At 40.0% G+C, this 25,838-nt stretch overlaps 2 protein-coding genes across 7 annotated transcripts in view; one reads left to right on the top strand and one right to left on the bottom strand.

Moving 5' to 3' along the window:
• Window positions 1–5,075, top strand: part of arhgef4 (Rho guanine nucleotide exchange factor 4) — a 113,049-nt gene extending 107,974 nt beyond the window's left edge. For 3 of the 4 annotated variants that reach the window (XM_031902569.1, XM_004917799.4, XM_031902570.1), the window contains one exon: window positions 1,100–5,075. In XM_031902569.1, coding sequence (XP_031758429.1) covers window positions 1,100–1,257 — 158 coding nt within the window. In that variant the 3' untranslated portion in view covers window positions 1,258–5,075. The remainder of the gene's footprint in view (window positions 1–1,099) is intronic. The other variant, XM_012970967.3, reaches the window with a different exon arrangement.
• fam168b (family with sequence similarity 168 member B) lies at window positions 4,023–25,361 on the bottom strand. Of its 3 annotated transcripts, none has more exons than XM_012970525.3 (9): window positions 25,184–25,361; window positions 21,132–21,199; window positions 19,709–19,788; window positions 19,371–19,451; window positions 14,307–14,399; window positions 11,455–11,597; window positions 9,983–10,160; window positions 9,474–9,599; window positions 4,023–8,030 (listed from the first exon to the last, which is right to left on the bottom strand). In XM_012970525.3, exons 3-8 carry the CDS (start codon window positions 19,776–19,778, stop codon window positions 9,487–9,489), a joined length of 678 nt encoding a protein of 225 aa, XP_012825979.1. In that variant the 5' UTR covers window positions 19,779–19,788; window positions 21,132–21,199; window positions 25,184–25,361; the 3' UTR covers window positions 4,023–8,030; window positions 9,474–9,486. The 3 variants fall into 3 exon arrangements, with proteins under 3 accessions (XP_012825979.1, XP_012825978.1, NP_001072202.1); XM_012970524.3 differs by having other exon boundaries at window positions 19,371–19,454; window positions 25,184–25,359; NM_001078734.1 differs by lacking the exon at window positions 14,307–14,399 and having other exon boundaries at window positions 7,764–8,030; window positions 19,371–19,454; window positions 25,184–25,302.
• Window positions 25,362–25,838: the final 477 nt, after the last annotated feature.

Here is a 25,838-nt window from a genome sequence, read left to right as displayed (position 1 = left end):
TAAAGATTGTGTCAAAAAGACAAGAGGAAGGATATCCCTGCCCCATGGAGCTTACAGTCTAAGTGGGCGTGTAACATACAGACACAAATAGAAGGATATTAAGTGCTGTAGGTTACATTGGTTGACACTGCAATATAAGTGCAGAACTGGGTCAGGTGCTATGCGAGTGCTCCAAGCGGTAGTCTTTGGATTTATTTCTGAAAAGACTGAGGGAGCATTCACTCTTGAGGAATTATAATTGTAAATATAAGGAGCAGCAAGGCAGAAAGCCTGTGGTGGGAAACAGCACTAGAAATAGGGGTGCGACCAAGCGGTTGTGCTGAGAGGAGCGGAGGATTCGACCAGGAACTTATGGAGACACAAGAGAAGAGATCTAGTGAGGTGCAAAGGAATAAAGGGCTTTGTAGGTTATGATATGATATGAGTTTATAAGTTATTGTTTGTTTCGTGGGAAGCCATAATAAGGACTTTAGGCCTGTACTCTCTTGGATGTGAGGAGGAGAATTAAACTATAGAATACAATAGGAGAAAAAAAATGTTTGCATACCAGTATGCAGGGTCGGACTGGGCCGCCGGGAAAAATCCTGGTGGGCCCCGGCAGCCCAGACCCGACCCTTGCCGGTGCTCCCCCTGTCCAACCGCTCCTGCCCTGACGCATTCAATTTACGTGCTCGGGGGGGACGCCGGGTGGGGGGCCCTGTGAGGGGGATTAGGGGGGCCCCTCCGGGGGGGGGGCCCGGCCACCTGCAGGGCCCCTGGGGCGGGAGCCCCGGTGGGCCCTTTAACTCCCAGCCCAACCCTGCCAGTATGTATTATTTACACATCTTTATCAACATTATTAAGTGTGTGGCCCTTGAATATCCAAGTCAATGGATTTATCCAGATTTGCCAGTAATTCTCTGCTAATAGGTAAATGCTCGAATTTCATCATCCGCTAGCACTTCTACCCTTCCTTGCACATCCTTACTGATTTCATTTAGCACTGTATGTGGATATTCTCACAAGGGCACTGTGGGTTCTCACTGTGTAATATGCATGTTTTCTGAAAGGGTCAGGGAGTCAAGAAGTGTTAGCTCACCCTGCATCTCTTCTTTTCCAGGTGTCAATAGGACATACTATGATTTCTGGATGAAACAAAAGCACCCCACTCTGCCTGCCAATCTCCCACAGCAACAAGTCTTCATGCTTGCCGAACCCAAGCGCAAACCCTCTAATTTCTGGCAGAATATCAGCCGACTGACCCCGTTCAGAAAATAAAGGACAGCTTTGTGTTCTGCTCGTGCATCCTGTACAAAGAAAGCACTTTACCCACAGTTGACAAAGTGCCTGTGCCTGGGAGCCCTGTCTTTCCTGTATAGGGCATGGCGCTGGCTGGTGTATTTATTTTTTACAGAACAGTTGGACATTCACAACATATTTGTTGCTGCCTTTTTTACATGATCAGATGAATCATCTGGGAAGTATTGTTTGTTCTTTTATCTGTTTCACTCCTCATATCAGGAGGTAAAAACATTGGGTCTGTGGATGCTCCCGGCATGCTCATGCCAATAAACTGCCTTGGAATGTGGCTGAGCGGCAGCTGAATAGGGTGACCGGAGAGGCTGGCTGAAGGATGCTGGCACCATGAAACTCCCATGTTTACTAGGAAAGTGTTTTATAAGCTCATTGCATTGTAAATACTGACCCTATGTTTTTAGTGGTTCCGCAGTGCATTGATTAGATTCTATGTTCATTGACAATGTCTTTAGCCCTCACTTTCATAGCTACTGACAAAGATGTGGTCCATCTAAACTATCTGAACTAAACCAAAAAGTGTCCCTAAAAATAGTAAAAATATTTACTATATATCCTGGGGGGGGGGGGGGGGCAGGTTTCCTTTTGTAGAGCAACCCTGAAGCCTTATTACTATTGTCCAACAGCACCAAGGTTGTGTAAATGACCTCTTATGTTACAGTAGCCACTATCGTTCACACATTGTGTAAGTAGCTTAATGAAATGGCAATGCATCCCCACCATAAGTGTCAGCTCTTTGGAAGGAGGATTGAAGGCATTATCCTACTTTTTAGAGCCAATATGGTGAAAAAGTGCCAAGCCAATGTCCTAGTTGTATCCATGATAAGATTATTTTCTAAAGTATAGTTCAACAATACAAACTAATACGCGTGCCTAAATGGACGATTTTGCTCTAAAAGATGCTCAAGTTTGGCATGAGGTTTGTCTGTCAGCAGCTAAGGGGTTAATAAGCCCTAGTCTGTAACTGAAGGCTCAGAAACCGATTTGCTGCTTTGTTATACGTTTCCTTTTGTTAACGAGAAGAAAAAAATAACATAAGGATGTGGGATTAGATGTGCCCGTATTCGGCTGTGCTGCTCATTCATGCAATGCCTTCCGGAGGAGTTCCGTTTCTTTGCCGAAACGGTACTTATTTACCACATGACAAATAACAATTGCCTTATGGTACCACAATCCAAAGCCATAATTTTATTTTATTTTTTTTTTTTTGAAGATTCTGGATACTATTATGGCATTCCTTTGTGACCCTTTAAGTGCCCCAAAGGTTCAATGTATATCATAGATTTAATAGATCAGAGTCTACTTATTTATGGTTCTGTTTTCATATTGTACACTGTATAAAGTTTACCCTTGCACTGTTTAAAACCCAAAATAGGGTTTTGCATCTTATGGAATAAAGCATCAGAAAAATGATCCCTGGCTGCCATATGTTGGTATTTTAGTGAATAAACGCTGAGGCTTCATCAACACAATCCAGGGCGCTGTGGCCAAGCAATGCATCTTTGTGCACACAAACTGAAGGTACCACATGAAAAACCCATGGGCAATATGGCTAACTGTCCAATCCTTTATGTATAATTTAAAGGTAAATTTGTAGTTATTCTGCATTTTTCCCCCATTGCCTATGACAGAATTACCCACTAATCCAGGCTTGCTTAAAGGAACATAACAGTTACATTTTACTTAGGGTGCAAAATAAACACCCCCAGTAGATTTGGCTTTTTTGCCCTTCAGGATGCTATTGTTGAAGGCCGGTTGGTCACATGCTTTCGTATAATCGCCCACAGCCCTCCTATTGTGTTATTATCCTAAATAGCCATATTGACAAGTACCCTTACTCAGCGCCACTGCTCCAGTCCATACACAATGTCAGAAGTTAATTTTGTTTTGATTCAGGATCTGAGGGTCAGGTGGGTGTGAGTCAGACCTAGAATAGAGTCACTACATGGTGGTCATGTACTTTCCAATGCCTGTCTCTTATAAAGGCATAGTAATGCCTTCAACTTGCATTGATCCAAATCTCTAATCTATAACCTCTGTGGTGCTCCTCCACTCAACACACCAGGAGTACATTTCATGAAAGCAGCACTCCTCCATCTTCTGCCCCAGGTCAGCACAAGGTATTGCTCAGAAATCAGAAGATGGAAGTGCTCTAACAAACCTCACATCTCAGCTTAGCTCTTAGAGTCGCTGAGTGTGCCTAACAAATTGGCACCCCCACCCAGTAAATTTGCCTTTCAATGGGCAAAAAAAATGCCACAACACAGACTTGCTAGAGAAACCACAGTGAGAATATTGACAATCCTCATTAGTGGCCATAGGTCCGCTCTGGAGACTGGCACGGTTGATCCTCCAAGCATGGGTAGGCAGCACCATAGTAGTACAATGCACCCTACTGCATGGAAATTATTTGGGACACTACTGTGAAATCCTGGAAACTCTTTCCTAAAAGTCACCTGCTTCTTGTAACATTATGTGATAGGGGGATTAGCCCGAAACCCATGGGACCCGTGTGGTGGACAAATCAAACATATATGAGGGTTCATCCCTGTTGATGACACTCTTGCACCTACTCCTTCCTCCCCTCTGGTGATGCCACAGGAGGCGGTCTCAAACAGATATGCAGTGGGTTCAGCTCTGGTGTGGGAAACCTGCCCATCAATAATGCTGGCTAACTTTCTGGGCAGTAAACATTTTCATTTTGGGATTGGGGGAAAAAAAAGACAGAATTAGCAACACAAGTCAATCTTTATTCAAAACAGTATTAATACAGAACAATTCTTGTTACAATAAACGTGCTTTGAAAGAATTTGAATCTGAGCTCATCTAAATCACATTATACAAAAAAGTATCCATAATTGAACCGGCTCAGAATGGCCTCTCTCCTACCCTCCACATTCAGAGTATCTGTCTCATGTCTATATGATGCTTTGTTTTTGGAAGACAACATTAACCTATGTATAAAAAGTATGAAAACTGCATGTAAAGGAAAACTTCTACAAAAAAAAAAAAAAAAAACACAAAAAATATGTTCCAAAGCCTATAGAAATACACGAGCCTTACGTTTTTAATTCTAAATGGAAGGTGGGCATAGCATTCACATACGGAGGTACCGACTACTAAATCAGAGCCTAGCACAGTCACGTACCATGTATTTGCCGGTCTTTGCTTTTCTTTGTCGTCATTAGTCTTTTCTTGCCAAGTGCATGTGGCAATTAATTTTGTTTGGTTGTTTTCCAATACAGCAAGGAATGAGATCCTGCCATATATTGGTTTCCCTTATTACCAGGGTAAGTAGGCAAATTAGCTGCGGTCTCCTACAGCGTCCCTTGCCCATTGGACCTACCAGGTTTGCATTTACTGCAGTGTCCCTTTCCCTTTGGACCTACCAAGCTCTCATTTTTCATAACATGCACCTATGGTCGCTGTTAGGGTTTGTACTAGCTGGCTGGCATACATTAAATATAGCTGCCATAATGCATTTATATGGGAGCTGTGGTGAAAATTTTTAAAATACAACTTTCATCCCATGGATTAACAATCAATTAACAATTCTTCCCAGTTTCTGAAATAATCAGGTTACTCTTCAGTAATCCCCTCACAGCAACCTGTCTCCATTCTTTCAGGAGTTGGAATCAGATCTTGACAAATTATATTGGTGTGGGCCCCCCCTAGACAATGAAATTGAGCTGTCACAGGAGAGGGGGATACAGAAGAATATTATCATTTATTTCATTAAGAGTGCAGATTTTTAATTCATAATATGAAAAAAAAAAAAAAAACAGCCCAGCATTGCTCTGTGAAAATGAATACCTAAAACATGTAACAGGTACAGGCCAGATTGAACTCAACAGCTTCTCTAGATTATAGATATAGATTAATACCCATAATGAAATTATCCTTACTGGTAAATAAACAGGGAATGTAGAGAAACCAAGCTTTATTAGCAGATACATTTGGTATTTCCTATGGGGGCATGAAAAAGACTCTCTAGAGTAAAGGGAATGGGGGGAAATGCAAATATTGGAAATGCCCTGGCCTATGAAAAAGAGTAACAGAGATAAACTACACTGACATGGAGAAAAAGGAAAATGGCATCTTTACCATCAATGGAATGTTAATAATGAAGTTTTAGTACATTTAGGTCATGCACTCTTCCACTTCTCTGCTTTCATTGGGCAGGAAGGAAACTTCAAATGCTTTCCATTAGATGTGTGATTAGAGACAGCTAAATGTCCCTTGTTATACTGTCATCACAAAATAAGAGAAAAACAAGCAGTTACACCACCCATTAACTCAGGGGTAGATCATCTGGCAAACTCTTTGCACATACCTGTAACCCTTTGCAATTCAACCAAAAACCACACAAGCGTCTGCAGTGCATCCTGCTTCCACCCAACCAAGTGCAGCCTTTATAGGGATCCTAAGGGTGTCAGGCCGCAAGCCCTTTATAATATTATAGAGTGTGCACGGCCTGCAAGCCCTTAATAATAGTGTGTGTGCATGGTCTGCCCCTTTATAAGATAACCAACCTGCAATCACTGCTTATTCTATACCCTATTTAAGCAATTTAGGGAATGTGAGATGTAAAAGTAAAATGCTAATTAAATCAGAGAAAGTAATACAGCTGAAACTAACAAACCTTCACCTTTTTGTTACAGTCTCGTGTTCTCTTAAAAGAAAACCCTCCTGTCCCGATGTAATTTTCACCCTCAGTGTGCACTGCATGTAGTAGTCCTGCTAAACAAACGTTCTAAATAAGACATATATTTGCTTGTGGAAGTGCCATTAACCAAGTAATCATGTGAAGAAGAGAAAGGGGTGGCTTTGTCCCAGGAGAGTGCAATTGGCAGGTTCTATGCAGATCCAATTTAAAAAGAAACAGTGGCTAGGGAATTACTAGGCAGGACATGCACAGGTTCCCAAATCCAGGTCTCTGAATAATTCCAGTAGAAAGGGTAAGCCATGCAGGCACCCATGAAGGTTGCTGAATAATACCACCAACAACTTCATGGGTGCTCTAAATTACCAGAAAATGACAAATTAGTCCTCTGAATACCAAACACATGGATTACTAAATTCACATAGGTATTGAACACGAGATAAAGAAATGAATCTGCGCATGAAAAGTATTTTGCAAGCCGTTTCTGAACCTATGAGTGCATACACAGTGCATGCCTATTCATATACTGGAAAATACCCAAATCATTTTCAGGAACAGTGCCGTTATTTAAAATAGTTAAGGACTGAGGAAAGCGGTCACATGACGTGCAGTTTCCCCCACACTTACACCAATAAATCTAAGGAAAGGTAAAACAGTGATCAAATGTGTGCAAAAGAAAAAAAGTACCTTGTAAGTGAAGCCATCATTACATGACTAGAATAATTCTTATAAGGAGTATAGTTTCGTAGTGTGAAATCTATATCTGTCAGGCGTTTCATTACAGGCAGCTTTACCACCAAACCCACGGAAATCCCCTGCAGCCGCTGGTTACCCAAATAGTGGGCAGGACACATGCAGGTTTAAATACTCTGTGTAAAACAGAAGCAAATGTTAAAGCACGTTAACATTTACCCTAAAAAACTAAAGAATGAGGAAAGATCACCTGCTATACTTTATTATGTAACGGAAACCAAAAAAAGTCAACTGTGCCACGCCAAGACGTTGTTAAAGGAAAAGAAAAGTTCTGTAAGAAATTCTGAAGAAATTAAGCTCTGTATTAAAGAAATGTTTGAGGTCAGTATCAGATTGACAGAAGAATGTAGTTTTCACTCTCTGAAATAATGTGCGACTCACAGAAACATTTAGCGTCATCTCCCAAAACAAGGAAACCCAGTCACAAAAAAAACAAAATTAAAAAAAGGAAAAACTCTTCTATGGAATGATAGAAGTATGAACATTTGCTTCTAAGATAATCCTATAAATAAAATGAATGTTATTACATGGAGAGTAAATTGCTGCTTATATAATGAGTACATTTTGTTCAGCCAGTTGATGATTGTAGTGGGGGGAAAAAGTCAGCAACTGGTGACATCAAACTTTTGTCTCCAAAAATGGAGGCAACACTTTCTCTACACTATTCCTATTGTAACACAAAACTTGAAAAAAAAAAAAAAAAAAAGAAAAGAAATGACAAGCTCAACATTTCTAGAGACAAAATGAATTCGGAGTAACACTAATCTGAGAGTGGAAATCAAGTTATTAACACATGGCACCATGTAACTAGCAACAATCTCCAATGTGATCTGAGCAACACTAACATGAATGTACATGCTGGAATGCTTAGTCTTGCCTCTAGATCATAGGACCCTGCATGCATAATAAATGCATACGTAGCACAAGGTCTTCCCAAGCTCCTCCCAGTTCCTTTGGGTTTTGCATATGATGTTTGTTTGTTTTTGCATATGTCACTGCTTTAAACTGAGCAAGCGTCATCTCTGTACTTAACATGCATTCAACTAGATATGGATTGAAACAACATTGTACTCCCTTTTAATCATAATAATTAGCTAAAAAAATTGCAAGACTGTCCACAAAACAGGATTTTCATTTTAAGACAACCACTAGAGTCCCAAGATGTTAAGATATGCAGTAATGGGAATCTTCAGAGATCCTGAATTAGTGTTAGGCAAAGTGTAGAGAGAATTCAGAAGGAAGAAACTTCTCACTAGAGGCTTAAAAGCATCAGCACCATCTGTTAAGCCTCAACTTGCTTGCATATCTTCCATCTTTAAACCTGCAAAAGCAGCAACATGTTAGAGCTAGATAATTAAATGCACACAAGTAAACCTTAAAGAAAAAAACTGAATGTAACATCGCCAAGGGTGCTTTTTCTAAGCATTTTTGCAATTTCCATTTTTTTTTCAGCTTCACAGATATTGAAGTTTGTGCCCTATTGCCCAGTATTATATTACTGTATATGGCTGCTCCCATGACCACATAGCATCTTAATTATATAAACTGGAATAATGTTTAGCAACCAAACACTCAACTGTGCATTATAGTCAGTGCATGAACACAACAGTGCTGCAAAAATCAGCCTGAAGGCTATGGGACCTGTGGGTTTGGGCAGATAGTAATCAAGGTGTCTGTCAATGACATCACTGCCCATAGCCTGCTTCTAGATCCCCCATAGCCCTTGTCGCCATCAGTATTGCTATACATTAACTATGTCCACATCACAAAGCATAAAGGACAAGTAAACCCTAAAGAAACTAAATGTAAAATGGCTCAGGTTGCTTTTCTAAGAACTTATGCAATTTATATTTTCTTTTTCAATTTTAGAACTAAGTTTTTAGAAATGATAATATAATGAATTTTATAACAGCACCACCTGCTGCACATCAGAACACTTCCATTTTCCCTCTGAAGGTGTGTAAATCTGTCTTTGGCCATACAGTTATTGACCAGCAGGTGGCACCGTTACAAAATTCATTATCATTTATAAAAACTTAAATATCTCAAACTGAAAAAAATAAAGAATGTAAATTGCATAAGTTCCTAGAAAAGCAACCTAAGCCATTTTACATTTAGTTTCTTAAGGGTTTACTTGTCCTTTATGCTTTGTAATGTGGACATAATGTATAGCACTACTGTGTACTCACTTAACTAAAATGCACAGTTAAGTGTTTGGTTGCTAAACATTATTCCAATGTATATAATTAAGTTGCTGTGTGGTCATGGCCATATAAAATAAAATTGGGCAATATGGCACGGTTTACAGAGCATAACATAAGATGGGAGGAATACACAGCTAAATTAACAGGGCTCAAATGCTACTCATAATGCTCAACAGAACTATATAATGACAACCTCTTTATTATAATACAGTCCATTTGTTGCAAAGAAATAGTTAATTTGTATGTAACTTCAAACACAAGTTTCCCTAAAACGCCTATGACACTCTACATGTGTGCTCCACTGGCTGAAAGAAACAAGCAGAGAAAGAGAGATCGGGGACAAAACTGCTCAGTATATGTGCAACAAGGAATAGGCCTCTCACTGCGCAACACAGCGCAGATTCTAGCAGAGAACATTTGAGTGCCCCTTACTGCTTTCCCCCCCCAACTACATTTTTATGTCATTACAAGGAGCAAGTTTAAAATAAAATTAGGGTGGTGTCAAAAGGCAAAGAAAGCAGACATCCGAATGAGAGAGGACAGATTAAACTATCACTTACACTGTTCAGCTTATCACCACTGCGGTGGGACATAACTATAAGTTGGAGTCCCTGGAGGCCGATACGTTGGCATAGTGACTTGATGAGGAGCTACAGGAGTTGGATAGTGGCTTGTCAACAAAGTACCTTGCAAAATAAAGAAAAACACAAACTGTTGATACAGATCACAAAAGGAAATGGGGGCTTAAAGTCTATGACTGAATGTAACAATCCAGAGTATAATTACATAAAAATAAATACAGTTATCAGTAAGTGTTTTTGTTCTTCTCTTCATTCTCTTCCCAAAACTATTCACTGTTCCTTTTTCCAGTTTTTGGCAATTTCCTTGTTATGGATGGAATTAGTGCCCGGTCTGTCATTTGGGCACCTTCCCATGTTAGTTGCTCCCCCACAGGAGAGTAAAATGGAACAAGAGGTGCAGAGCATAATAGATCCCTATAACACTACAGGCAAATATAACCATTATATGTTTGAAACATTAAGCACTTAACATGTATCAAAATCTGTACCTGCTGACATTGCCATGGTTGTCCCAGCCACCATCCCCATAGCCACTCCATTGCCTCTGGGTTGCGGTATTGGAGCAGGATACATTGTTGCAGGCATTCCATTGGGCTGCACAACAGTAGTGTGGTGAATTACATGAGGGGGTGCAGCATACAAAGGCTGTGTGTAGTATGCCCCTTGCTATAAAGGAAAAAAGGGAGGGGGTGGGGGACAGGTGCAAAGAAGCATTTTGGTCAGTCTTATATCAACATTAATGCAACACTGCATGGAATGTGGGACTTATGTCTCCCCATATAACTCTAACATTCCCTAGACACCTGCACACTGTGCTTCTTTTGCCTTTGGCAGAACAATTCCACTTGACTTAGCAGCATTGCCTTAACTTTCCAATTTTTGCAGTGGTACATGTCAGCATGTTCTAAAAGTACCTGTTACATTTGCCATATAAGCCAAGGCTACAGCACTAATTATTAATCAGTTCCAATGCAGAATGCCCTGCTTTCTACAAGGCCATCTAATGAATCAGCATTAATTACTGATCAGCCTTGCACAGTGTATATTGTGAATCCGCTCTAAGCTCAGGTAACTGATAGCAGCCTAGAGCATGTGCTGGGAATGAAGGTGATTGGGAGCTACCAGGGGTATATAACTCAGAGGCACAAATTTGCACTGCTAAAGTGCCACGGTAGCCTTAGGCTTGTAAAGAAACATAAAACATGCAAGATGTCTTCCCTTTTTAGTGTCTTCTATGTAAACTGAATACAGGTCACAACCAAAAATGCATACAGGTATGAGCGGTTATTCATGCTCAGGACCTGGGGTTTTCCAGATAAGGGATATTTCTGTAATTTAGACCTCCATACTATAAATCTATTAAAAATCATTTATTGTCTCCAATAAGGATTAATTATCTTAGTTGGGATCAAGTACAAGGTACTGTTTTATTATTACAGAGAAAAAGAAAATCATATTGAAAAATTATTATGGAGTCTATGGGAGATTCCCTACCTATAATTTAGAGATTTCTGAATAATGGGTTTCCAGAAAACAGATCCTATACCTGTATTAATATTCCTTATCATGACAAAGTATTAATACATATATGGGACCTGTTCTTCAGAATGCTCAGGACCAGGGAATTTTAGGATACGGGTCTTTCTGTAATGTGGATCTCCATACCTTAAGTCTACTAAAAAATAATTTAAACATTACATAAACCCAATAGGATTGTTTTGACACCAATGAGGATTAATTATATCATAGAATTAAATAGAAGGTACTGTATTATAAAAAAGGAGAAAGGAAATCAGTTTAAAAAACAAAATCTGAATTATTTGATTAAAACTGCATCTATGGGAGATGGCCTTCCTGTAATTCAGAGCTTTCTGGATAATAGGTTTATGGATAATGAACCCCATATCTGTATTCTGCCATACCAGAATCACATTGACACGCTTAATGTATTCATTATTACCTGTGCGTATGGATTCTGCTGAGGATAGGCACTTCTTACTGGATATACTGCCGTTTGGTAAGGATTTGGGGATGAAGAATAAGGTGGTACCGTCCCACTGGTGGGTGAGCATGACACTTTGTATGGTGTACCTGGTGTGTACCCTAGAAAGGAAAATAAAGCAACAACTGTAAAATATTATACTTAACATATGAAATATCCCAGAGGCATCATAAGAAATGTAAGTGCAATTGAGGGGAATACAATTACCTTAGGTGAGCATCTGGGCTCTGTTCATCACACTGCACAGATTATGCACTGATCACTGAAGCCATTGCCAAGCTTGCACATACAATACAGTCTATTAACACATATGCAGCAATATGCTCTGACAAAAGGTTTAGCTAGTCACTTGTAGACTAAAAAGAATGAGTGAATTAGGTTTACACTGTCTGAAACGTGAAAAAAACAGCAAGGTTGCGCAGTGATCGACATGACTGTTTTACGGTGCATTTGATCCAGCCAGGGCACTATCTTTTATGAGTTTGTAATGTTTCCACATGTCTGTGTTGGTTTCCTACCACACTCCCAAACACACACAGAAAGGTTAGACAGTTCCTGATAAAATTGGTCAGTGTGTGAATGCGGTTTGTCCATCCCTTGCTGCTGCGTTCTTAATTTGCCAGACAAGCAATGTTCCAGAATCTGTCCCACACACTTGTCATTCTTTGGGTGGTCATCCACCACAAATCTCCATGTTTAAGTGTTCAGTTACCCTTTAATAAATGGTAATGTAATAGCTTCTAAAGAAAGAGAGATAAAGGAAAACGGTGCAGAAAAGCAGTCAACCCTAACAAAACATGGGAGAAACATCACCCTACAGGACTTTGTGTGCCAGCATTTCCTGGTTTAAAAACTTATGCCTAAAACAGAAATATGTTAAACAGAATACGTCCCAACAAGAAACTCTGACTACAAACATTGCTTTGTATTAAACAACTTAAAAAAAAAATCTCTATAGAAAACAGATCTGTGCCAGTGTCATGGCAAAATACTAGTACTAGTCTGAGAAGCCATGAGATTAGTGGAAGGGGGTATCCACAAAAGGCTGCACTAACTAAACTTGCTGCCACCAGTGTGAGCATTGTGTCTTTTTGGAACGCATTATGGGTTTCAGGTAGGGTTAGGTAGCGTGCATAGCAGGGTTATTTCTTGACTACACTGGCACACTAAACTCCAAACCATCTGAAGCTTTTATATTTGGCTGGAAATCATGAAGCATCAGTACAAGGGACCTGCATCCACACAGACCCACTATGCAATGTTGCTTCTATTGCACTGATTAGCAGACCGCATAAAATGATTATTTTACAGATATTTCATCACTGCTGCATTTTGCGAAGGGGTAAAATACATTTACTAATAAATTACAAGGCACGAGTAAGGGCAGATTTATCATCATACAAGGGCAGATATTCATCATACAAGGAAATTGGATAAAACAAGGGAAAAGAATGCAAATACTTTGACAAGCTAATTTTTTGTCAAGCACAATAAAAAGCTGCCAAGTTTATAATTATTTTGGTGTATAATTATTTATAAATAATGTTATAATTATTTTGACTGCAACTTTTCAAAACTGAAAAAAATGCTTTTTATTCAATGGAAAACACTGCTCACAAATGATTTCCACTGTACATGAAATGGCAACTAAGGGACTTTGGCAGATGCTAAATGTACACACTTCATAATGGAGGGCTTATTTCTCTTTATTATCTGTACGAGGCTATAAATTATACCTGGCAAATCCATAATGGAGAAGGACCTTGGAGTCTTTGTAGATAATAAATTTGGCTGTAGAAAGCACTGCCAGGCAGCAGCTGCAAGGGCAGACAAGGTATTGAGCTGCATTAAAAAGGGCATAGATTCACGGGAGGACGGGGTTATTCTTCCCCTTTACAGAGCGCTGGTAAGGCCCCATCTAGAATGTGCCTTTCAGTTTTGGTCTCCAGTGCTCAAACGGGACATTATTGAGTTAGAGAGGGTCCAGAGATATATAATATAATAAACTCTCTAATGTTTTATTTACCAGTAGACCCTTCATCAGACAAGAGGGCACCCATTCCAGTTAGACTCAACCAACTTTCTTGTAACTATTCGAAAAGCTTTTTTCATGGTGAGAGCTGTGAAGTTGTGGAATGCTCTCCCTGAATCAGTTGTACAGGCTGATACATTATATAGCTTCAATACAGGGTTATGGGCAATAGCTCTTCGTACAAGTTGATCCAGGGGCTGGTCCGACTGCCATCTTGGTCAGGAAGGAATTTTTTCCCCCTCCGAGGCAAATTGGAGAGGCTTTGGCAAGTTGAACCTTACATATTACTATGTTTTCTGTACATACAGGATAGAATAAAGTATAACAAAAATGAGGGTGTTTTGCCTGAACAGCAAGGTCAGTTACACTTTTATTCAAGCCACCAATAGGCTTGTTATGCATTTAGGTAATACTGAGTTACAGGAACTGTCTTATTAGAGAGAAAAAGCTAACTATGAACAAAATGTATTTATTAGGGCACTAAGGCATTGCCATATTTTAGAACCTTTTGGATAAAAGGTTTGTGTATAATAGATCTCGTACTGATAAAGTGCATGGACATTAATTAGCAAGGCTTCACAGCACAGCTTTTACACACATGTTCTACTATTTACAAATAATAACTCTGCCAAATAACTTGGGTTTGTTTTTTTTTTACTTTTCACAATAAATACATCAATAGTACTCAGGTACATATTTTGCTTTTTTTCTCAATTGCATATAAAATAAAGTAAGCGAAAGCCACTAATTATGAAGCAATACTAAGCAAAACAAGTACCTGAAGGAATTGCACCGTTTCTCGCAACAGAGAAAGTGTGCCCGAACATGAACATTTGCACACCCGAAGGCACATGTGACGGATGCTCTAACTCTGAAAACAAAAGTTGCATTTTAGTGCATGCATATACACGCATTATAATCAGCACCCTTCCCTGAGAATCCCCTGAGATTGTGCAGTGTGTAAAGGCCACAAGTCCTTGATCTCTGTTTCACTTGGTATTGGTCTAGTGGAAATATGGAAACTCATTACTCTCTGCCTTTTCTCTTAACCACTGTTTTATACACCTCTATCAATAGAACACTTTTATTGTTAATTTGGTGCTTCTTTACTGAAAATTGCCCCAGAAACTTTGCTGGCACTAACCAGTCATTCAACTGGTCTTTTTGTTGTTTTATACATTCCCATTTGTATTTTGTATATGTAAGATTTTAATTTCAAATGAAAAAAAGATAAATTATGATTGTGCTTAAATAATGTTAGAGGACCTGCACAATATGCTAATATTTAAAGGGACTGTTTATCTTTAAATTAACTTTTAGTATGATGTATAGTGTGCTATTCTGACACCATTTGCAGTTGGTCTTCATTTTGTATTTTTTGCATAGATTTTTGAGATTTGTTCAGGAGCATTCCAGTTTGAAATTTAAGCAGCTATCTGGATGCTAGGGCTCAGTTGAACGTAGTTTGAAACAGAGACAGAAATATGAATAGGAGAGGGCCTAAATAGAAAGAGAAGTAATGTAATTAACAATAACAAAATCCTAGCCTTAGAGAGCAAAAGCTGCTGGGGTCAGTGAACCCTATTTGAAAGATTGTAAAAAGACAGAACAGAAAGGCAAATAACTCAAACTATAAAAAAAAAAATGAATACAAATTAAAAACTTGCTAATAGGTCATTCTATAACATACTAAAAAGGTTAACCTAAAAGTGCACAACCCCTATAACAATTTTAATAAAACCCAGCCTTGGAACATGCAGTTTGAGAGCTGTATAACAAAATTTAAATAGAAAAAATAAAGACAATGGGGTCATATATAAATGCTGGGCAAATTTGCACCTGGGCGGTAAAACAACAACCAATCAACGTTTTGCTTTCTTTGTTCTACCTGCAGATGGCTAAAACTAATCACTGATTGGTTGCTATAAGTTACTGCCCAGGTGCACATTTTCCCAGTGTTGATAGATGAGCCCCAAGTCATCAAAGCCCCTCTTGAAGGCATCAGCAGAACCTGCCATTACAACATCACTAGGATCGCTTTTAATGAAAAAAAAAAAAAAAAAAGAACATCCCCTATCTGCCTATAATCCTCTCTAATGTCCTAGTACAGAGTAATCAGGTTATTTTTTTTATCAAGAATACAGGCTCGCACAGGCAGAACCATCTGCTTTGTTTGAGCTGAGTTCAGGAGAGGAGGTTGGGAGAAAAAAATTGACGCAGACAGGTAGAGCCGAGTGTTTAGTAATCTGAGTTTAGAACAACTAAGCATGCCCAAAAGCCAGAAGTCAAAGCAAATTCCTGAGAGAGGAGGTCGACTGGGTTTCAGGAGGAGAAGGAAATCTAAGTGATTAAGGAGATGTTGCAGCCTTACTATTAACCTCTAGACAACCAGTGTGGCAGGTATTGAAAGATTTCAAAGAGGCTGTTCACTGATTAAATTTTTGTGTATGGGGTTTACATGCCTTTTAAAATAAAGGCTTACAATGGAGGACGGTAAACCCACCTAACAATATACATAAAGGTTCCATCCAAAAGGTTTATAAAGTAAAAACTGTGATAAGTAGTGATGAGCAAGGCTGTGGACAGCCAGTATAGCTAAAGAGAGAAAAGTGAAAGGAAAATTTTCACTTCTTAATATCAGACTGAATTAAAGAAAACTGAGTGCAGTTAAACACACAAAACCGGAACTATACACTTTAACCGGAACCACCCCTGTCCTTATCAAAGTGATCCAATTCATGCTTACTGCTTCACACTGACTTCATATCAACAAATGTAGTATACCACAGTCGAACTGACTTCTTAGGGCTCTGGTACACGGGGAGATTAGTCGCCCACGGCAAAACTCCCTGCTCGCGGGTGACTAATCTCCCCGAGTTGCCTTCCCCCTGCCATCCCACCGGCGAATATGTAAGTCGCCGGCGGGATGGCAGACGCGGAGGGGCGATTTCGGGAAATCACCGAAAAAGCCTCGCGAGTCTTTTTCGGCGATTTGCGCGAAATCGCGCCGCCGCGTCTGCCATCCCGCCAGCGACTTACATGTTCGCCGGTGGGATGGCAGGGGGAAGGCAACTCGGGGAGATTAGTCGCCCGCGAGCAGGGAGTTTTGCCGCGGGCGACTAATCTCCCCGTGTACCAGAGCCCTTATGAATGTCTTGATTATGTCTCAGCGCTTTACCAATAAATTGTAACTTGTCAAGGAGTACAATCAGACCACTCTGACGGAAGCAGCGGGTACCCTATGGCATATGGTGCCATTCTCAATGTTTAGTCACTCAGCCGTTAATTGCTCCACTGTGCTAAAGGTCAGGTTTGACAAATAACTGGAAACATTTAAATGAAATGGGAAGGCCACCTACATTGCTTTCAGGATCTTCTTTGCAGCATAATTTGAAAGAATTAAACACTAAAAACATATGTGGCTAGAAATGCAATTTTATTCGAATCCCGAATGGGAAAAATTTGGATTGGATACGATAATTTCTGAAGATCGCAACTTTTTCGTATTGAGCGATCATAAACGGTGGGAAAACCTTTCCGACTTTGATCCTTCTGTGCATGATTTTGGAAGCCTCCCATAGGACTCAATGGCACTCTGCAGCTCCAACCTGGCCCAAGGAAAGTCTCCCATAGGGCTCAATGGCACTCTGCAACTCCAACCCGGCCCAAGGAAAGTCTCCCAAAGGGCTCAATGGCACTCTGCAGCTCCAACCTGGCCCAAGGAAAGTCTCCCATAGGGCTCAATGGCACTCTGCAGCTCCAACCTGGCCCAAGGAAAGTCTCCCATAGGGCTCAATGGCACTCTGCAGCTCCAACCCGGCCCAAGGAAAGTCTCCCATAGGACTCAATGGCACTCTGCAGCTCCAACCTGGCCCAAGGAAAGTCTCCCATAGGGCTCAATGGCACTCTGCAGCTCCAACCCGGCCCAAGGAAAGTCTCCCATAGGACTCAATGGCACTCTGCAGCTCCAACCTGGCCCAAGGAAAGTCACAATACAGAAGCTTGAATGAATTCAAAACCTTCGTACTTGGATCGACAATATGAATTTGTTGATACGGCGACGAAAAATTTGCACAAGGTACGAAAAAGTCGCAATGGCGACAAAATTGTCGCAAAAACAACGATCATTACGAAAAAAATGCATTCAGACGCATTTGAAGTGTTCGTGGATTGATAAATCTCCTCCCTAAGTGTTCAGCATCTCTACAACAGTAATGATGCATGCCTCGAAAGGGGGTCACAGAAGCTCGTTTTCTTAGATTCTGTTAGAAGTGTCAGCCACATTGTACATGCTCCGTGTGCTCTGAGCAGCTGTTGTAAAGCCAGGGGTTGGAACAAATCAAAGAAATTGAGGTTGGCTCGTTATATAAGCTGCTGCTACAGGGTTGATTATTAAATTCTGATGCTAACCGTAACGCTTTCAGAGCTAAAATGATTACTAATCAGCCTTGTATTGTGACATTTCTATTCTATATATGCAGTATATTGTGAGTGGGTCCCTGAGCTCAGGTAAGTGACAGCAGCACAGAGCATGTGCAGGGAATCAGCAGAAAAGAAGATGGGGGTCTACTGGGGCATCTTCGGGGGCACAGATCTTCCCTGCTAAAAGGCTGTGGTGGCTTGGGCTGGTACAGAAGTCCAAAACATAATGTACAGCATAATGTGCAGCATTTCACCCATTTCTGTTACTTGTCCCTCAGAAAGGAACAATTGTAGTACTTAAAGGGACTTCGCCTTTAAACATTTTCCAAATCTCTTCCAGATACTTAAAAATAAAGATGTGTACCGCGCTTTATACTGAAGTTATTACAGGTAGACACTTAAAATTACAGATAGATGTGTCACTCATCTTTATAAAAAGCTACATAGGGGTAGCACCACTCACTCAAAATGCTATCCTATTACACTTCAAAAAGTGTTAAAATGTGTAGTAGCAAAAAAAAAAACCACCCAGGCATGTTTCATGAACTGCTGAGTGGTAGCTGGAAATTGCCTTTTCCATGAAGAAATGTGTTTTATTTGACTTAGAATATTAATAGTTAGAAATATCATGGACCACTTTATACATGGTTTTCAAACACTAAAGGAAAGATGTAGAGTGCATTTACTATTAATTTTAAAATGCACTTATTTAGCAATTCAGATTTGGGCCAGTAACACCACAAAGGGAAAATATTATTGGGGTATATGTTTGGGTTGTGGGGTAGGGTAGCAAGACGAAAGCCTTTATTAACAGAAAGAAGAAAACCATGTGGAACAATGTATTATGGTTTGAGTCCATAAAAGCATATATTTAGTCAGACAGCTGCAATACATTTAGAACCAATGACCATGAACCAAGACTTAATAAACAAAGGTTAGACAAGAACTTTGTCTTTGCTAACAAACTACATATTTATATAATAAACAGACCATATTTTAGAATATCTATATAAGAACATCACAATGAGCCTTCATTACTCATTTTTAATCTATATTTTGTAAACTTAGGTGGCCAGGAAGAATGGCTTTCCTTTATCCTTCCTTGGATGTAGAAATCTAGTATCAAGACTAGTTACACATAGATGGCTGAAACTGCACTATCCAATCTGCCCCTCACTTTCAGGTCAGTGCACAACCCTCACAACAATGGGTGACAGGGGCTGCCAGACGTCCTGTCCACACAGTCCTGCAGAATTCCAATTGGATCTAAAGATGTTTAACTGAACCAGTCTCTTGTGAGGACACCATGCTGAGAAGTGTTATTTGCAAAACGCCCACAATCATCCAAACCAACTAAACCATTAGTCTTTTCTTTTTTAACCGTTGACCAACTTTAAAAAAAAAAGCCATTTCATTTTACCTGGTTGAAAAGCAGGATTGGGTCCAGCATACATGTTTGGAGAATACGCAGGAGCAGCTGCAGCATAGCCCATTGGGAAGCCTGCTGTAAGAAAATTAAAACATACTTAAATATGTTACCTCCAAATGAGAAGGAATAGCTATCTATCTGAGCATAAAGGCACAAAAGATGGATTGTGTGGGAGTTTCTCTAGGATATAGCATGGGAAAGAAAAACATGCAAATAAAATTGTGCAAAATAAAAGAAAGCACGACAGCATTAATATGTTGCGTAAAAAAGCATGTAGCAAACAATCTGCAAATGAAAAAGGGTGCAGACAAAAGCAATTTTATACTTACCAGGATAACCAATCCCTTTGGCATTAGCATATGGAACCCCAGAAGAACCAGGGCTGTAAACAGGATTCATGATTTTAGAGCTGAAAGTAATAGAAAGTTCATTTAGCAAATAAGTCGATCACATAAAGGCAACTTTTTCTAAATACAGTCAGGTAAACTTACATGTTTTGTAGAAATGTACTATATTAGAAATGTATAGAAATGTAACTATATTTTTAGCAAACAGATCCAGACAGAACTAGTGATGAGCAAATCTGTCCAGTTTTGCTTCGCTGAAAAATTTACTAATCTATCGAAAACGGAGAAAAATCAGTGAAACACAGGTGTTGCGCAACTTTTTTTTTTATGTATCCGCGCCCATTTTTACACAAACACAGCTTTTTTTTTCTGCAGCAAATTTTCACTGAAGTTTTGCAAAACAATTCAGCAATGCCAAAGTGCAGAACTTTGCTGCAAATCCATGCCTGGTGAAAAATTCTATATAATACATAGAGGCTGATTAGAAATGTACACTTGTGGAGGAAAGAGTAAGCACTATTTATGACTAGAACTGAGATCAGGATTAATTTTCACTTGCACAGTAACAAACAAGTACCTAGTATTAGGCTAATGGCAAATGGATCTACTGCCTTGTGTACCTCCTATGTGTGTTCACCGTCAGGCACAGTATTAGCTTGTTTGTTAACACAGAGCAGATTTTAGAATGAAAATGCTTATTTTATCTTTTCCGAGCTGCTCTGTGTGTGGGCTAATGGGCAGATCATGTGCCTCCCAGTGAACACACATAGGAGATGCGGAGGGCAAGAGACTGACTTTTCCCTGCTGGTAAATAAACACCAGCTGGAAAAAAAGATATTTGCTATTAGCCTTACACGACCAGCAGGTCTTAAAACAACTAGGAGAGCTGAGGAACCACAGTACTCTGGGGGCTTCTTGCATAACACTGACTGTAATAAAATAAATCTTTCGTTGATAGTTCGATTTAGGTTTTGTTTTCAGTGGCCCGGGATGGTGCTATCAGCCTCTGTGTAATCAACAATCAATATTCTACATATACTGCAGGAATTTACAGCTGAAGAGGTGACAATATTCTTACTTACAAGTAAATACACCATTGCAAGAACTAGATGAAAATAAGGACAGATGAAGGAACATACATGCCTAATATTAAGGATATGCTTGTTTATAAATGATAATGCGTGCTGGTCTCGGTTTGTCGCGAGTTTACCAGAAGGTGACAAGTCAGCTAGGAGAGCTAACGAATGACAGTATCTTTGTGTTTTAATATATGGCAAGAAAATACAATCTCATTTAGTCTTTTCTGTATAGATTGTATGAAAGCGGACATAACAGGTACCTTGTGAGTTTGTCCTACAACCAACAGCTTCTGCTAACTAATGTGGGGAAACCCCATCTCTCTTACCTGTTGTGCACGTAGGGTTTCAACTTCAGTTTTCTGTGGTGGCTCTGATCAGTCCTTTTTTTATCAATCTGGCACAAGGAGGACATTTTTTTTTAATGACACTTTTTAATTATGGAAATACAATAATACAATTTAAGGAAATAAAATAAGGATTCTAGGATCCTGTAGGCACAATTCTGCAACATAACCACAAAATGCAACAAACACTTAGGAAAATGATCACTGTACATTCTAAAAACATATAGCATTTTAATAATTTGTACACTTTTACCCAAAGAACCCTTTTCCTGGGATACAAACAATCAAAAAACAAGGATTCTGTATGGTGACTTCTATGACAGGGACTCCAGTACATTCTATAGTCTCAAAATAAGAGATGATAAAGCAGGCTCCCTAGCAGGGGGCCTTCTTGGAAATCACTTTACAGCATGAAATTGGTGTGCGCTTAAAGCATCAAAGTAATCATCTGAATGAATGTAACTATGACCAGTAACCACAGCACAGATGATGGCTTTCAATGTTGGTGTGGATGGCAGGTGAAATAGTTTAAACACTACAAGCTTAAAGGTTTGAGAACCCCATATTTTCAGGCCGCAAGTTGTTTACAACAAATAAAAATATGTAGGGCTTTGCCTTATGCAGGGCAATTCAACTTTTTCACGTAGAATGTCAGCTGTCTGCATATACATTTAGAAACCAGGTTTTCCTGAAATCATGATGTTATAAAGATGTCTATGGCCATGCCCCTAAGCAAGCTGGGGTCCATGTTCCTTAAGGCTAATGCCACACGAGGTGTAGGGCTGAAATTTTCGGCAAGCGGATAAACGCTTGCTGAAAATTCAGCCCTACGCCTCCTACTTGTGCCTGAACCCGAATGAATGGGATACGCTCGGGTGCAGGCACATGTAGCCGATATATGCATGAAAACGCGAGACTTTTCCGCTTGCCGAAAAAATCAGCCCTACGCCACGTGTGTTATGTTTCACTGATTGCAAAATCTGTACACTGCAGAGAATATGATAAATCTTAACATATAAAGTATTGGATAACTTCCCTCCAGGTGCAATTTATACAGATATTGTTGGGACCTAAACCTTGTGGTAGGTTCCCCAAATGATTTCAGCACAGTCACAGCAAATAATTTCTTCAGAGAAGGAAGCTTTATTGGATCAGCGCAGAATACAGAAGCATTCGTTAGCTCAAAGAGATCTCTGCCTGGCTGACAGTTAAGCTGGCCATACACGTGGCGATCTGACGATGTTTCGTGCGACCATCGGTCGCACGAAACATCGTCAGATCCGCCACACACCGTCAGGGCTGAAACAGCAGATAAAGAGGTAGAAACAATAGGATTTCTACCTCCTTCTGCCGATTCAGCCCTGACGGCAGATTTTGGTCAGGCACCTTCTATGGCGCCCGATCAAAATTTTCTAACCTGGCCGATCGGCGAGTCGTCCGATATCAGCAGCTTCCTGCGATATCGGTCGACTTGCCGACATGCCATACACGCACCGAATATTGTACGAAACGAGGTTTCGTACGATAGTAACGGTGCGTGTATGGCCAGCTTTACAATGTCTTTTTATTATCCATCCACTACAGCAAATGTATATGTCTTAATCCTATTGGTTAATAATCACTTAGTCATTATGATTAGGTGCAATAATAACATTTTCGTCAAACCTAATTATTTTACGCATACAATAGTCACAATTTCCTAGGCAAATGTTACTGTATCTTATACCGGTTTGCTACCTTCATCTTTCATTTGATTATCACACACAAAGCAGTTAAATCATTGTCATGTACTTATCATAAAAGGTGCTTTTAAATCATTATACGCATTTAGATAAAGCTTCAGATAATATACCAATACTGCTTAATCAATAAAGTTAATGAAGTAGGGGATTTAAGGTTTAGCCATTCCCCTAGCCCTAACAATATTAAATCATCATATAAAAGCACAGCTAAAGCGCCTTTTTAAAGACCAACATTACTTCAATAGGATGTTAATGAAATACACAGTTGCTATTTTGTAAAACACAAATTTACAAAGCCATCTCTCCATGTAACCACAATTGTTTACTGAGCACCAATTCATTACTTATGCTGCTGCCACTACATCATTTAACAGTTGTGTTCTAGTTTGTCTCCAAAAACTACAACCGCTTGCATAATGCATTCTCAGGTTTCCCTAGAATTAAAACAGCGGAACCTTACATTTACAGTCTGCTCTTACAGTTTGCATCACACCCAGTAATACCATTCTTTTTTAAAAACAGCCTGACCAAGAGGTATTTGCGCCCAGGTAAGTATCTCTTACCTTATCTCCACCTGCCATAGCAGGTGGAGATTCCCCTAAAACTACCCCAGCCTCACTGCCATAAACTGCACCTTCTCACCCTTTCCATAAGTTAGAGCAAGTCAGGGGGGGCAAGAGGCTAAAAGGGTGATCCATGATTGGCTGAACGAGGCCAGACTAACGCTAGAACCAAAACAAGAAAAAAAACACAGTATAACAATACTGTATTTTTTTTTTTTTTGCACTTCACCCTAAGCAGCTGCCTATCCTGCCTACACCTAGTACCATCCCTGAAACAATATGAGAGGTTTTCACAAAACTAAGGCAGTTAGTGGAGATGACAGAGTTGATGCACTACTTAACTTTATCACATAAGCTGTATTATGGTTAAAGGGGACATATTGGATAAATGGGAAAACCCTAATTTTGTAGGCAATTATGAATAATATACGGTTCTGGTTTCACTTTGTGCTAAAAATAAATCCTATCTGTAAAAATGGCCCCTTTATTGGAGCTCCCTATAAAAACTATCACTTCTCTGTCCGAGTTTGAAATGCAGAGGCGTGTCCTAACGGTCCCTGCCAGAGGCACAGTAGGAGGGGGAGAGCCAATCACAGCCCTGCACTCACACAAGCAAAGACATGCTTCAGTTCCCTATCAGGTCAGCCTAGCTGCTGATTGGTTCCTGTCCTACAGTGCAGGGTACGGAGGGCCGCCGGCCCCCCAGCTCATCCAGAGAATTCAGCCAGCAGTAAGTGGGACAGATGGGCGGGGCTAGTGGGGTTTTTGTGTAAATTCTCAATAAATCAGTCAGAAATACAACTTTTTAAGCACAATCCTTCTATATCTAGAGGAGTATAATTCACTGGTACATTCATCATTTTTATAGGATATGTCTCCTTTAAAGAAATTCCATGTCCATGTCAGGACCATAATGCACTGAAAGCCCAAAGAATCACTGTTGTTACACCTTTCTTAAAAGGCAGCAGTTCCTAACTGTGGCTTCAGCAGAAAAATAGACTACAAATTGCATTGCACATTTTGAGAGTAATATAATAAAAAGGGCAGTGTCTGCTCAAGACTGGTTATCTATGACAACCAATCAGGCATTTGCTTTTTAAACAGGTGACCAGTAAAAACCTTCCCTGCTGATGGGTGCTAAACAAGGGGTGACAAATCTGAATGAGACGTACAATGTTTTAGAGAGGCCGAGTAACGGTTTTAATGTTAGCATTAATACTACAGTATATCCATATAAATGGCTTGTGTGTATTAGTAATGATAATAGGCTACTAAATGCCTTCAGGGTACAGTACATTGTTCTGCTAAAGGGGAAGTAAACCCAAACATTTCCATTCTGGCTTATGAAAGCGATGTTCATTGGTGGCAACCTTCCTATACACATTTCTAATGGCTACAGAGTTATTTGCAAATGTAACTAAAAGCAATTTCATGTCGGCCCTTTCTATTATCTCCCCTGCTGGTTCCGACGTTGAAAACAATGTAGGAAAAAGCGGGGGATTACCAGGCCCATAAAGAGGCATGCAGGGCTTTGTCGGAACGAGAGGGTGAAGTGTAAAAGGGGATACTGCTGCGACATTATTTCAAGAGACAGAAACACCAGTGCAAAAGAATATTACAATTGCATTTCCAAATGACCTCATAACCACGGAACATGTGCAGTGAATGTAAATACACAACATGGTGTGCAGGTCACAGTTTATACTGGGGACATAAATATTATACATACCGCCCAACACTCCCGCTTTTCAGGGGACAGCGCCGGTTTTCTTAACACAAGCCGCAATCCCGGATCGCTGTTTCAAAATCCTGCAACGCCGTTACCGTGTAGATCTCAGATACTGCTGCCGGACAGCTAATTCAGACGTCACAAGTCTCACATCGCGGGATTCTGACGTCACAAACCCACATATATAAGCGCATTGACGCTGCACGTAGACGCCGTAGGGGGCGTGGCGGCGTAGTACGTCTGCCGTCTGCCGTCTGCGTTACGCTAGGATACGTTCGAGTAACGCGCGTTAGTCTGCAGGCGTACTCTCTCAATGTCTATGTTTAATGTTTGCAATACCTACTTGTGCCATGAAATAAAGTGACACTCTATGTTCCTGGTGGTTGCCATGTCTACCCCAATGGTTATCATCAGTATCCCGTTACCCACAGGGGCAGAAATTAAGTAAAAGTAATCTAGAGTATTTAGGTTATGTTTCACTGTGGCATTAGAGACACCTTGTACAAAACAGGGTAGACGTTACATAATTTAAAAATAAAATAAGTATTAACTTAGTTGAATACAATATAACTAACCAAAGTTAGAATTTGTAGTTTCTTGTTTTTTTTTATTCTGTTCTACTAAGGGCTCCTAGTATTAAGTGCAATAAAGGGGC

This window comes from Xenopus tropicalis, chromosome 5 (genome assembly GCF_000004195.4).
Source record: "Xenopus tropicalis strain Nigerian chromosome 5, UCB_Xtro_10.0, whole genome shotgun sequence".
NCBI classification, from domain to species: Eukaryota; Metazoa; Chordata; class Amphibia; order Anura; family Pipidae; genus Xenopus; species Xenopus tropicalis.
The sequence above is the reverse complement of the archived record's forward strand: the minus strand, read 5'-3'. Positions and strand labels throughout refer to the sequence as shown.

Bases quoted from the DNA above. Each gene is read 5' to 3' on its own strand.
- fam168b (XM_012970524.3), bottom strand. From the start codon at position 19,778: ATGAATCCTGTTTACAGCCCTGGTTCTTCTGGGGTTCCATATGCTAAT. The intron at 14,400-19,370 runs GTAAAATGAAAT...TTTTGTTTTCAG, and splicing joins CAATCCTGCTTTTCAACCAG to AGTTAGAGCATCCGTCACAT. The intron at 10,161-11,454 runs GTAATAATGAAT...TTTCCTTTATAG, and splicing joins AGCAGAATCCATACGCACAG to CAAGGGGCATACTACACACA.